At 40.9% G+C, this 13,396-nt stretch overlaps 1 protein-coding gene across 4 annotated transcripts in view; it reads left to right on the plus strand.

Annotated features, from left to right (window-relative positions):
* XPO4 (exportin 4) overlaps positions 1-13,396 on the plus strand; it is a gene marked incomplete at its 5' end in the record, with an annotated part of 109,680 nt that overhangs the window by 27,042 nt on the left and 69,242 nt on the right. For all 4 annotated transcript variants that reach the window (XM_079721806.1, XM_079721807.1, XM_079721808.1 and 1 more), the window contains 2 exons: positions 8,891-9,007; positions 9,723-9,904. In XM_079721806.1, coding sequence (XP_079577932.1) covers positions 8,891-9,007; positions 9,723-9,904 — 299 coding nt within the window. The remainder of the gene's footprint in view (positions 1-8,890; positions 9,008-9,722; positions 9,905-13,396) is intronic.

The raw sequence follows: 13,396 nt of genomic DNA on the forward strand, positions 1-13,396 counted from the left end.
TTTGTTTTATGTAGTGAGTAGCTCTGTTGAAAATAGTCCCCAAGTAAGATTCCATTTACAATTTTTTGAGGTGAAAATGATTGGGAAGCTACTTTTTACTAATAATAATCTATATGCTCTCAAAATTCTATTGGTAGACATAGTCTCCCATTTCTGATGAAGAGCTTTGCTCTCAAGATACTGATGCTTCAGGGCTGCCCACATTCATTGTATCAATATATCCGTAGTCTTACATTTCCGTGGATTTTTGTTAGCATTTCCTGCCTAACTAATGGCCGTGTGCGCAGTCCAAGGGGACGTCACTGTTGGTCAAGGGAAAATCAAGTGGTGGTCTGACTACCCAGAACTCGTAGGGAAAAGGCTTGGAACTGAGGCTCCTACTTGGAAATATTATCCCAGCCCCTACTGCTCTAAATCAAGTTACTCTTCATAATTTTGGTTCTCTTTGTAATGTGTCAGGTGACACATTGTTTCACTTGACAATCTGCAGTGAAGGAGTCCAGCTCATTACGGTTGACCAGGATTTAAACTTTAGGAACTTAAGCAGCAACTCTGGGATCTCTGCTTTTATGATTGTAGTTGGGTGATCATGTTGACTGGGCTTTCAGTACTAAGGTAGGATTTCTGCAGTCTGTTCTCGTCCCCACGAGTGGCTTCTTGGCAGCCGGATGCCAAAGGATCCGGATCCCTTGCCCCCCAGGAATGAGCACACACTCGGGAATTGTGTTCTCCGCTTCCTCTCCCCTGGGTAATTTGACCCACCACAAAAAGTAGGCCCACTGCAACCTGGCAATTGGCTTTTTTGAGCCACTGAAATAACTGATGTTCTGAGAATGATTGGAACAGATGTAGCTGTCTAGTTAGAGAGGATTTTGCTCTGTTCACAGTACATACACTTTGAGGGGAGTGGATAAATTTAATATCCTCGTGAAATATTCCAAAGCAGGAGGAGTTTTTTTTTTTTTTTTTTTTTTTTTGTGGTACGCGGGCCTCTCACTGTTGTGGCCTCTCCCGTTGCGGAGCACAGGCTCCGGATGAGCAGGCTCAGCAGCCATGGCTCACAGGCCCAGCCGCTCCGCGGCATATGGGATCCTCCCAGACCGGGGCACGAACCCGTATCCCCTGCATCGGCAGGCGGACTCTCAACCACTGCGCCACCAGGGAGGCCCTGGGAGGAGTTTTTTAAAGTTGAATTTCTGCTGACAGGGTTGAGAACTTCTGTAGCGCTAAGAATTCAGTAGCAGGAGGTAGAATTTAATTTCAAGGTTGCTGGATGAATTTATTTTGGTGACCACACTGAAAACACAACTCAGAAAGCATTCCTGCATTTATATGGCAAGTTCAGAATTCCTGCCTGGAGCCATTCCTGCTCATTCAGCAGGTCTAAAAAATGAGGTTACAGACCAGTAAAACATTTTAATCTATCTTCCTCTCTGTCTTCTTCTCAGACTGTTAAGAATTTGTGCGAGTGCTTCAAGAATTTACTTAAGATTTTCTTAGTCTCAGAGACATGAATAGCAGTGGGAGGGAGGTTTAAAACTTTGATAAGAAAGTAAAATGGTAAAATCAGAACATTGATATAATGTTGGCTAGAAACTTTCTTAAGGTGACTTTAAGATATATTTGAAAGGAAGAGATAACTGACTCTGGTTTTCTTTGGATGAAAGAAAGGGTTGACCTCATGAATTACTAAGTTAGGTGAGTAACTTTACCCTTGCACATCTTCTAGAATGATGCTTCCAGTCAACCCTAATTGACTGGAAACTGTATGTAGTCTGGCTTTCCTGCTTGCTTTCTAAGAGTGTATTTTTTGGTCCAGCATCATGCTAGTCGAGTATGCATGTTTAAATGAGTTTAGGGGCAGGATAACATGATACAACATGATACAGATTTTGATTTTGGATTCACACTTAGGTTCAAATCCTAGCTCTGCCATTTACTACTTACTTAACTTGAAAAATTGTTTAACTTCTCTAGGTGGTGGTTTACTAATACGTGGAATAAATGTGGTAATATCCAGGCCCGGAGGAGGAAAGACAATATTAAGTGCATTTAGTAAGCATTCAGCGAATGTTTTATGTCCCTAGTGGTTTCACAACCCTTTGTTTATAGAATCTTAGGACATGAACTATCATCTCTTTCAAATAATATTTTAAGTGTTGAAAATCAGAAGAAAGTATTTATACTATTATCCATGAACAGAAACTAATTGAGTATTTAAAAAATATATAACCAACGTATTAGCTTTCCTTTAAACGCTCTGAGAAGTATCTTATGGTCTTTGTTCTCTGTAGATATTTATGAGTTAAACGATTTCCTATGGAGATTGTATTTTGTAGCCCCATTCAGTTTTCTGTGTATCGTGATGTCCTCTCAGAGGGACGGTGCTCGTGCGGCTCTTAGGTCCTGTACTGTCTGCTCCAGTCTGTGCACAGGCTGCCCTCCCTCTGTGGCTGCTTCACCTTGCTTTGCAGTGGTTAGACCTGGGAGGGATACATACAGAGGCCTCACTTCCCAAAGGAAAGTGGTCAAATTTTTAATTTTAATTAACATTTAAGCTAAATTTTTAACCTATTTCATGTTGGTTTTATTTCCTTTGAGAGCAGTAGGCCTATTTAAATCACTTTTAAAGCTGTTGAACATATCGTTTAAGCCTCCTTTCTTCCTCTTTGCTGTGCTAGAGAGAAGAGGGTGAGAAATTCCCCGTCTGCTGCAGTGCTGCCCTGGACGTGATAGCAGCTTAATCTCTCTTATCACAAGTCTCATTGATGTTTGCTTAGAGGAGCAGCTGGAAGTCTGCTTTATGTATGGCAACCTTTCATAAAGTTTATTCTTGGTAATAAAGCTCCTGGGGTAAGAGCCAGGCTATTATAAGAGACAATCCTCTCTCTGAACAAGAGTATTTTATTTTGTCAGCTGGAGTTAGTGTTTGAGTATCTTGTTCTTGTGACAGTAAGCTGGAGAGTAAGGCAAACTATCTCTGAAGGGTGTTTTCCCACTGTCATGAAATTAATGTCTTTTACTGGAAATGAGAATTCTGCTGAAAGATTTTTAATGCGAAGGCAGCAGTTACTTCAGTTATTAGCCAGTGAATTAACTTGTGGTTTTTTAGTGCTTCAGTGAAAGAAAACATATTAGACTCTTTCATAACCTCGAGACCTCATTGAATTTCTTCTACTTGTTTTACATATTTAACTTTTCTCTTTGAAATTCATCAGTAGGGAAAAAAAATAGGGAGCACATCATTTATTCATTTTCCACCATCCCTTGTGTTAATGTTGTGTCAGGCAGAGAGGCAAACATTGGTTTATTAATCCAGGTGATGTTTAGTGAGTACGCACTCTATTGCTCTAGTGATGCTTTAGTTTTTTTTTTTTTTAATCGATAACTTATTTTGTGATTTTAATTTGGTGGATTGCAGGTAACAGTCAAGAAGGACTAAGACGCCAAAATAGGTGTTTTTTTTTTTTTTTTTTTCTTGCGGTATGCGGACCTCTCACTGTTGTGGCCTCTCCGGTTGTGGAGCAAAGGCTCCGGACGCGCAGGCTCAGCGGCCATGGCTCATGGGCCCAGCCGCTCCGCGGCATGTGGGAGGATCCCGGGGCGCAAACCCGTGTCCCCTGCATCTGCAGGTGGACTCTCAACCACTGCGCCACAAGGGAAGCCCCCAAAATAGGTTATTTTTTATGATAAGGATGAGAATACTGTTGCCGTTTCACCTTATCTTATCAGAACCTGCTACATTTACATAGTACGATTTGTTGCGTTATCTGATTTGAAAGTTAGGACAATCGTGTGAATTCTGCAGTGTCCAGGGTAGTAGCCCTTTTCATAGATAAGCAAATCGAGACTCAGGTAGATGAAGTGGTTTGCTCTCAGTTACTTGAAGTGATAAATCTTGGACTCTCAGAGCCCAGATTTTCTGACTTCTTTTTCTGCACTATTGAAAGAGACTGCAAGGTGTTGTTATTCAGAATTTATTTGGGAGATAGCTGTGATAACGATTATTGTTTGGTTTCTGACTTACTGTAAATGAAAGTTGTCACTTTGGGACTGCTTGTTAGTGCTGGTCAGGTGGCTAGCAGCAGCAAGTGACAGGCACAGACAGTGACTGGGCAGAGCTGTGGGCAGACGTGCATCGGGGCTTGGGGCTCAGCCCCCAAGTGTCGTAGGCTGGGAGCCCCGCCCTGTGTGTTTCAGCAGAGTCCAGGTGCTCTCCTTGTCACCACGTCAATCATTGCCTTAGAAATGATTCTCTTGGAAAATTTTACATGAAGTAAGTTTCATTAAAAGTGTTTGCTTGTTGCATTTGGAAAATTAACAGATACTACCTGAATTCTTTATGATCTTGGATAAATGAAGCATTGCCATGTGAGCCTCTTAGAGGTCTAAGATTTGTACTAATGGTACTCTATACTGGCTTCATCCCTGTTAACTTCAGTGTTACAACCTCATATATACTGCTTACCAGGCAGTCCGTCACCTTTCAACTGGTTTCATTGAGACTCACCTCTCTGCAGTACCCACCACAGGTTTTGTCTCCGACCCTCTGAAGTACTGGAGTCACCATCTCTAGTGCAGAAATAAGATCCAGCCCTGCCTGAGGCAGAGGCAGCCCTGGAGGCACTGGTCCGTCGGGGGAGGGAGGGGGTTTCAAGAGGTAACACACTCGGGGTGACCCCTGACACCTAGAGTGTGACGCAGGCAGACGGGAACCTCCACAAGGGTAAGGACGACAAGAACTCGTGGGTGCCTTTCCCCCGCTTCCTTCCTCCGTTTCTTTGTCCTGAGAAGGAGCTTCCTCTGTTCTCCCTCTCAGCTGCTTCCCTAGCTGTCTCAGTGCCCCTGCTCCGCAAGTCACTTTATGTTAGTGAGATTTAGTTGATAAATGGTTGTGGAAACGAATAAGCGTATCGGGTAATGCGTCTTAGACACACGGTGTGTGCTTGATTCCTCTGTGAATAGGGAGAAGTGCTTTGCTGATCTGTGCAGAGTGCTTTGCTCTTTTAATGTACAGTCAGTGCTTCCTATTCATCATTCACCAGGAATTTCTTAATTAGCACCTCTGAGCCACAGTAGTATAATCTTTTTTTTTTTTGGCCACACCATGCAGCAGGTGGGATCCTGGTTCCCCCACCAGGGATCGAACCCGGGCCCTGACAGTGAAAGTGCCAAGTCCTAACCACTGGACCGCCAGGGAGTTCCCTATAATTAATGTTTATGATGCTAATCTCAAATCCTTTCAGGGCTTTCAGGTTAAGGAGTAATTAAACTGTTTGGTTATCTTTTTTTTTTTTTTTTTTTTTTTTGCCGTACGCAGGCCTCTCACTGTTGTGGCCTCTCCCGTTGTGGAGCACAGGCTCCGGACGCGCAGGGTCAGCGGCCACGGCTCATGGGCCCAGCCGCTCCGCGGCATGTGGGGTCTTCCCGGACCAGGGCACGAACCCGTGTCCCCTGCATTGGGAGGCGAACTCCCAACCACTGCACCACCAGGGAAGCCCTGTTTGGTTATCTTTTAATGATGAAAATATCTTACTGAATTTTAGTTCTTACAAAGCTGGTAATTTTAGGTGGGTCAAGGCCAGGACATTTGACTTCTGGCATTACCACTAACCATGCTGCATAATTTATTTTCCTATGTATTTCTTAAGTCCTTGAGTGGTAAATTTGGTAAGGAGACACTTGTTTTGGAAAATTTGTCCTTTTATTTCATAAGTGGAAAGTGGAAAAAGTAGAATACAAAATAGTACATTGGATTAATAGTAATGGTATTGTAATAAATAATGTACAATTGCATTTCAAAATTGGAAAGCTGTAAACAAATGTTACAGTAGTAACCTATTGGTGGTTATTTTTGTAGGAAGAAAAAGTTATTTAAAAACAAAATATTCTTATGTTCAACAAGCTAAGTCCACAGTAAGAATGTGTTTTGTTCATACTTATGCACTAAGAACACACTTTCTTTTTTCTTTCTTTTTTTTTTTTTTTATGCAGTACGTGGGCCTCTCACTGTTGTGGCCTCTCCCGTTGCGGAGCACAGGCTCCGGGTATGCAGGCTCGGCGGCCATGGCTCACGGGCCCAGCCGCTCCGCGGCATGTGGGATCTTCCCGGACCGGGGCACGAACCCGCGTCCCCTGCATCGGCAGGTGGACTCTCAACCACTGCGCCACCAGGGAAGCCCAGAACACACTTTTTTTTTTTTTTTTTGCGGTACGCGGGCCTCTCACTGTTGCAGCCTCTCCCGTTGCGGAGCACAGGCTCTGGACGCGCAGGCTCAGCGGCCATGGCTCACGGGCCCAGCCGCTCCGCGGCATGTGGGGTCTTCCCAGACTGGGGCACGAACCCGTGTTCCCTGCATCGGCAGGCGGACTCTTAACCACTGCGCCACCAGGGAAGCCCCACACTTTCTTTTATGGGTGAATTTGTACTTCATTGTCGTGAAGTTTGTAGTTGTGGTGGGATGTCTTTATTGCTACATCTCAAAAGCAGTCCCATCCCACCGAGGGCTCCTTGTTTGTCTGCTGAGGCTTTTACTTTTAAAAACTCTTCCTTTTCCTAAGTAGTAACCTCAAAAAAAAGTTGTCCCTTTTCACTGCTCCTGCCCTTTCCTGCGCTCACTGACCACAAACACGTGCTTGTAATCCTAGGAAGTGTTTATTTCACAGAAAAATAAAGATTTATTGTGAGTACATGTTGGCTTCAATCATTAATTAGAGTCGTGTTACTAAAAATTTAAATATGGTTGTAGTCTAAAAATATGCCGTTTTGTGGTGAATATAATTTGGCACTAAAAAAAAATTTGTGGCAAGTTTTAAATTACTTGTGCAAAACTACTATAGATAATTTATTTGTAAGAACGATAAGTTTGTGTTTGATAGTGCTTCTGGATTCTTTTCAGCTTGCATGTTTTTGTATAAGTTGTGCATGAATTCTGTTTTCAGTACATTGATTATCTTACCTGAGATTCCAAAATTAGTTTCCTTTTTTTAGTAGGACACATTTTCTTAAACATTTAGGTATCTGTTCATAGTGTCCTGTTCACTGAAGTCTTATTTGGAAAGGGTAGGAGAAGAGCAGAAAATACGGGGAAAGATTGTCTTCAGAATCATACCGTCTTGTAATCCATCATGGTAGATCGTTGTAAATTAATTTTTCCTTTTGAATTTCATTAATTTGAATTTAATACTACCCACTTTCCCCACCAAAGCCTAGCTGTATTTAAAAACTGTGTTCATGGTTGATCCCGACGGTATTTAAATGTATCTGAACTTTTGATTGCTGGCCCTTTGATCATTAATCACCATTTTAAAAGAAAGCCATTTTTTAAAATACAATTTTGTTAACTAAAAAAATGAACGATTGTGCTTGATGTGTTTCTAAGGTCTCTTTCAACTGTAAGATGAAGTGAGTATGTGATAAACTGTGTCTCCATAAGAGGCTCTTTAGTGCTTGGTTTCTTCCTCCTTGTGCCTGGGTCCATGCAAAGGCAGTTGAACTTATGCACTTTTCTTGAAGATTGGGTAAAAGGGGACATTTTAATGTTAAAACAGATGTATCAATATATTTTGAAGTACAATTAGAGAGAGAGAGAGAGAGAGAGAGTGTGTGTGTGTGTGTGTGTGTGTGTGTGTGTGTGTGTGTTTAAGCTAATGGAGCTATAGTCAGAGGACTTACTGTTGAACACAGCCCTGTCTGTATACCCCCGGATTCCCAAGGGTATTTGCACGTATTCTGTGTTGTTAGGGCTTCTTGGTGTGGAAAAGTCTGAGAAACTGCTTGAGTCTGGCATAGTGTGCCATCATAATTGTTAATTATACATCATACTTACCCTAGTTAAGATTGAGGCAAATAGGAATTTAATTCTTTTTTACATTTTCTTAGAGGAAAATTTTAGACATATACAAAAATATACAAATATACTACAAATAGTCTATTGGTCACCTATGTAACCATCATTCACCTTCAACAAATATCAACTCATGCTAATCTTTAGGAATTTAATTTTATGTATATTTGCTAAGATTTGCCAAGATAAGCATCTGTAAGGTCAAGGTACTGACATCAGAAGCATTTCTGAGCAAAGATGTTGCAGTTGGTGGGCGGGTAGGACCGTGCTCAGCTGTTGTATAAGCTGCATAAATAGCATCATCTTGACTTTAATCTTTCGGTTGTTCAGAGGTAGTGTGCATATTTCTGTGTAACCCTTGGGAACTTGCCAGAATAATTTGTATCGTCCCCATCATGGCACCTTGAGTCTAAATAGTCCATGAATAAAAGCAGCGAGTTGAGAGTAGACGCTTGTTGGATACAGCCATTGAGAAGGAAAATCGTCATTTTCAATTTTAAAAACTTGGGAGTACTACGTGGTTAATGTTTTGGAGACTATAAAATCCGTTTCACTTTTCATCTATTTGGAAATACATTTTACAGACATCAGAACGTAGAGTCAGACAGACCTGGGTTCAAATCTCAGCTGGCCTGAATTACTTGTCCTTTGAATCTCACTTCTTTCAAATGTAAAATGGGGATAGGGATTGTTGTGTGAATTCAACGAAACGATATGTTAAATACTGATCATCTTAAAATATCATTTACACTCTGTAGTTGAGTACTAGCAGGAGTACTCAGGAGTGTGTCCTGAGTTCAGATCTCAGATAGGTTTGTATAACTGGAGTGAGGAGGAATACTAAGCAGTCTCAAGGCCACTGGGAAAGGAGAGCTGATCTTTATCTTGTCGTATCTGACTTTCTGTCGGGTAGGTATAAGATCTAAAGATACGATGGAAGATCTAAAGATAAAAATGTTTCATTATGTTTGAACAAATATTGTTTTGAAACAAAGCATCGGAAAAATAATGCCTCACAATAATTTGTTATCAAATAATTACAGCAAACTCTGGCCTGTTCTATTCTAACTGCACTATTGAGTGAATTCTCAAGTTCAAGTAAAACTAGCAACATTGGACTGAGTATGGAGTTCCACGGCAACTGCAAAAGAGTTTTTCAGGTACCGGTATTTTTGTTCTTGTGTTTTAATTATTAGATCACTCACTTTTCACTCAATTTGTTGCTAATGGAGTGAGGACATTGCTGTTATCTAGTTGAACAATAGCCTATACTTGAAGGTTTGCGTCGTGATTTCATAGGATATAGTAAAGCGATAGGTTTGGTGAGCATAGTTGACGGTTTAAGATTATTTGTTTAATTCTAGTCTTAAGACAAAGAGGAAATGCTACTATGAAGACGCTTAGCTTATTAATTTTGTTCTTATTATGTTTAGATAGAACTGATTCAATTGGTGGACTCCGCTGGCCTTAAAAATAGGCCTGGCTCTATGCCAGCGAGGGCTGTGTACTTCAGTGTTATTGCAGATGGTGTGGGCGCTTTGTTTCGTGTGTATTGTTAGGCTCTGAAGTAAAGTTGTGTGAAGGCACTGGTTTCAATCCGAGGGCTCCCACTGAAGCTGCTGAGCCCTCAGCTCTGTCGTGGTCGTCAAGACCTGCTTCTCTAGGGAGCGGCATTTATGTGACGGTAAATGTATTCAGACCGGCATCACCGTAAAGTATAAGCAGGCCTAAAAATGGAAGATGTCCTTAAAGAAGTGATGTTTTCCGTTGGAAGTTTTAAGGTTTTTATTTGTTTGTTTTGTTTTATGGTTCTAAAAGGGAACATATCTTGAATAAGCTTTAGATACAAAAACACATGTGGTTAATTTACTGCAGGAAGAAGACCTCCGTCAGATCTTCCTGCTGACGGTGGAAGTCCTGCAGGAATTCAGCAGGCGGGAGCCCCTCAGCGCCCAGATGTCGTCCGTGTTCCAGCGCTACCTGGCCCTCGCCAACCAGGTCCTGAGCTGGAACTTCCTGCCTCCAAACCATATCCTTTCAACAGCCAAACGGTCTATGTGTGGGCATTTTCATAGATTGAATTAATTATGGCTAAAAGTACTTTATCTCTGCAGGTTTATGAAACGTGTTTTTGAAAGAAAATAAGAATCCTTTAGAAATGGAATTTTACTTTATTTTATAATACCACAATGCAGTAGAGTACTTAGAAAATTTTCAATTTCATTCATAACTTTGTAGAGGAGGGTTGAATAAATGGAAGCATTTGGTGGATCCTTGGGCTGTTGCTAACCAAGGGATAGGCGTATGCCTTAGGAAGGGAAGGGAAAAAGGTGGGAAGTGCGTTTTACCAAGAAGCCGAATCATTTTCTCCTGTGACGTGTAAATTCCAATCAGATTTTGACTGACTTTCCTTAAGGCGGGTTTGGAGTTCTCTATTTGATCTTTGTGGATTACAGTTGCTCAAGTGTAGGTAATAAGGTAGTAACACGTTTACCCTTTGGAGAGTGTTCCCAGTATAAAAATAGGAAAATTCCATTTCTAGCAAGTTATTTATTAGGAATACAAATTAAGTTTAAATAGGTTATATTATAGATACAAAGTGTCTGCTTTTTTATCATTTACTAAAGTGGAGAAATTTGTGTTAGAAAGCAGTTCCTTAGTTCAGAGTTTATGATTTGCTTTTCTAGAACACTGCTACCTTGATAGATTAAAAGCAGTAATGTATGGTGGGCTGCCCGTGTGTATCATAGTTGAGTCACACAGATCCAGGCTCAAGGTTCAGCCGATCTCAGGCAGATTACTTAACGTCTCTGAGTCTCAGTTTCTCCAAATGTAAAAGGAGGATATGGATTGTTGAGCGAATTGAAGGAAACAGTACACTTAAAATACACTCAGGAGTTAGCTACTGTTTATTGAGCTCTTGGTAGCCTCCTTGAATGAAGAAGCTCCTCAGCCTGCTGTCTGTGCTGTGCTGTTTCTTCTTGATCTGGAATACTCCTTATGGTAGAGGAAATTACAGGAAGTTTACTTTAACCTGTTCTAGGTGTTGTTAATAGGAGGACGGGGTGGGGTCTGTTTAGGAGAAAAGGGCAGATGATAAGCAAATAGGATATAGATATCCAGCCATTTCAGAGATGAGGATGAGCCGGGAGCCCTGCACTCACCTACACATATCTGAGCTAATTACCTGGGCTGTAAACTGTGAGGTTTTTAAAGGAGCAGGGGCAGGGTGTAACTCCTCCTTCTGTTTTCAAGCTAATACATTCATGTAATAGAAAATGAGTTGTAAGATGCCGTGTAGGGTGATAGGTCTCTGACGGGAACCCCGAGTTCTCCAGTTCTTTCTCAGAGGCGGTCGTGGTGAGTGGCTGCCTTGCAGGGCGGAGCTCACAGGGAGGTTAGTCATGCCCCCTTCTACCCTAGTCTCTAACCCTCCTTCTCCGAATAGTCAATTTTATATCTTCAGTATATTCCTTTTGGTTGTCAAGAGGCACATATTGTCTTAGGTTTGCTTTTAAAAAATTTTCCCCTTTGTGTTTTGCAATCTAATTTTTGCTCTAGTTTTTGTTAGGGAAAAAAAAGATGTTGAAAAACTTTGAGACAGATTTAAAAAGTAACAGGCCATATGGAGCTATCAAAACATTAATTATATATGGGAAAATCAAGGAAAGTTACACTGCATATATTGTAGCCAATTTTAAAGTCTCTGTTTTAGGAGAAAATTCAGTTGGCTGAAAAGTGACTGTTTTGTAAAGGGAAACAGTGCTCTGGGAGTTTGGAAACAAAGTTTGTCTAAAGATACATACACACATAAAATATTTTTATAAAGCATGCAGATGAAGCTTTGGAAAACTTGTCATCTAAAAATGATAGGCAGGACTACAGTGTCGCTGAAGGAAAGAATTCATTGTTTAAAGAAAAGTAGATCTTGCACTTGATGTACAGTGTTCTCTTTCATGGCTTACAAGTGAGTTTCTTTGTGCCTATATATGTTCCTACAGCAGCCATTTGTTGGCCAACAGCTACAGTTAAGCATTCCTTCCTTTAAGTGGATTAGCTTAAGTGTAGGAGAAAGAATATGGCAATGGAATTAAACGAAGCTGCATTGTCAATGCTAATTAAGAAAACTAGTTTCAAGGAACCCAATTCTGTCATAATTTCTAATTTTGGCAATTACTTGCAGATCTGCTGTTCAATAAGCTGGGAAAGAGTTGAATAATTATTTAGTTTTTTAAATTAATTAATTAATTAATTAATTTTTGGCTGCGTTGGGTCTTCGTTGCTGCACGCGGCTTTCTCTAGTTGCGGCGAGCGGGGGCTACTCTCCGTTGTAGTGCATGGGCTTCTCTTTGTCGTGGCTTCTCTTATTGCGGAGCACGGACTCTAGGCGCGCGGGCTTCAGTAGTTGTGGCACGTGGGCTCAGTAGTTGTGGCTTGCGGGCTCTAGAACGCAGGCTCATTAGTTGTGGCGTATGGGCTTAGTTGCTCTGTGGCATGTGGGTTCTTCCTGGACCAGGGATCGAACCCTTGTTCTCTGCAGTGGCAGGTGGATTCTTAACTACTGCACCACCAGGGAAGTCCCAATTATTTAGTTTTATACCTTGAAAAAGGTCTAATGATCATATTTAACTTAATTAATATATTGAGTTGATGTCTTTTTAAAATATGATTTGTCTTTTAGGACAGACAGAATAGCAAGTAGACCTTGTAAAAAATATGTTGTGTGTTTTGTATCACACCTATTTGATCATTTAGAATGGTACGTTAAATGAGTCTGTGTTAAATTACCAGTATCAATTCCTATTCATAATTTTTGTAATCTGCAATCTTTTTTGTATCTTTTTATTTTGAAGTAATTTTAAGCATGCAGGAAATACTACAAGGGTAGTTGAAAGAATTGCCATATGCCCTTTACCAAGATTCACCAGCTGTTTTGTCCCATTTCTTATTCTTCCTGTCTCTGTCTCTCATTATACACACACACACACACACATGTGTACGTGTGTTTGTATGACAGTATGTGTATATGTAAACACATTTCTTCTGAATCATTTGAGAGTACTTGCAGACATTATACCCATATACCTCTGAGTACTTCACTGTTTGTTTTCTTGTGATCAAGAATTCTCAAATTGCACTGCGGTTCTTATAGGAGAATGTCTTACAAAACTCTAGTATGATTTTCAAAACCAAGAATTTAATGTTGACACATTGTTATTATCTAATCTGCAGTCCATATTCAAATTTTGTCAGTTGTCTCACTAATACCTTTTATAACTGTTTTCAGTACTTTGTATGTAGTTGTCCTAAGTCATCTTTGATCTGGAAAGCTCCTCAGCTTTTCTTTGTCTTTCAGGAATTTGACATATTTGATGTGTATGGATCAATTACTTTAAAAAAATGCCCCTCAGTTTGGGTCTGCTGGATGTTCCCTCCTGATAGTTTCGGGTTATTCATTTTCGTAGGACTACTGAGTAGTGGTTCCCTTATGTCAGGAGGAGTGTGATCCAGTTTGCCCCATTTGCGGGGTGGGGTGGGGTTCTCTTTGA

This window comes from Hyperoodon ampullatus, assembly GCF_949752795.1.
Source record: "Hyperoodon ampullatus genome assembly, chromosome: 16".
In the NCBI taxonomy this organism is placed as follows: Eukaryota; Metazoa; Chordata; class Mammalia; order Artiodactyla; family Ziphiidae; genus Hyperoodon; species Hyperoodon ampullatus.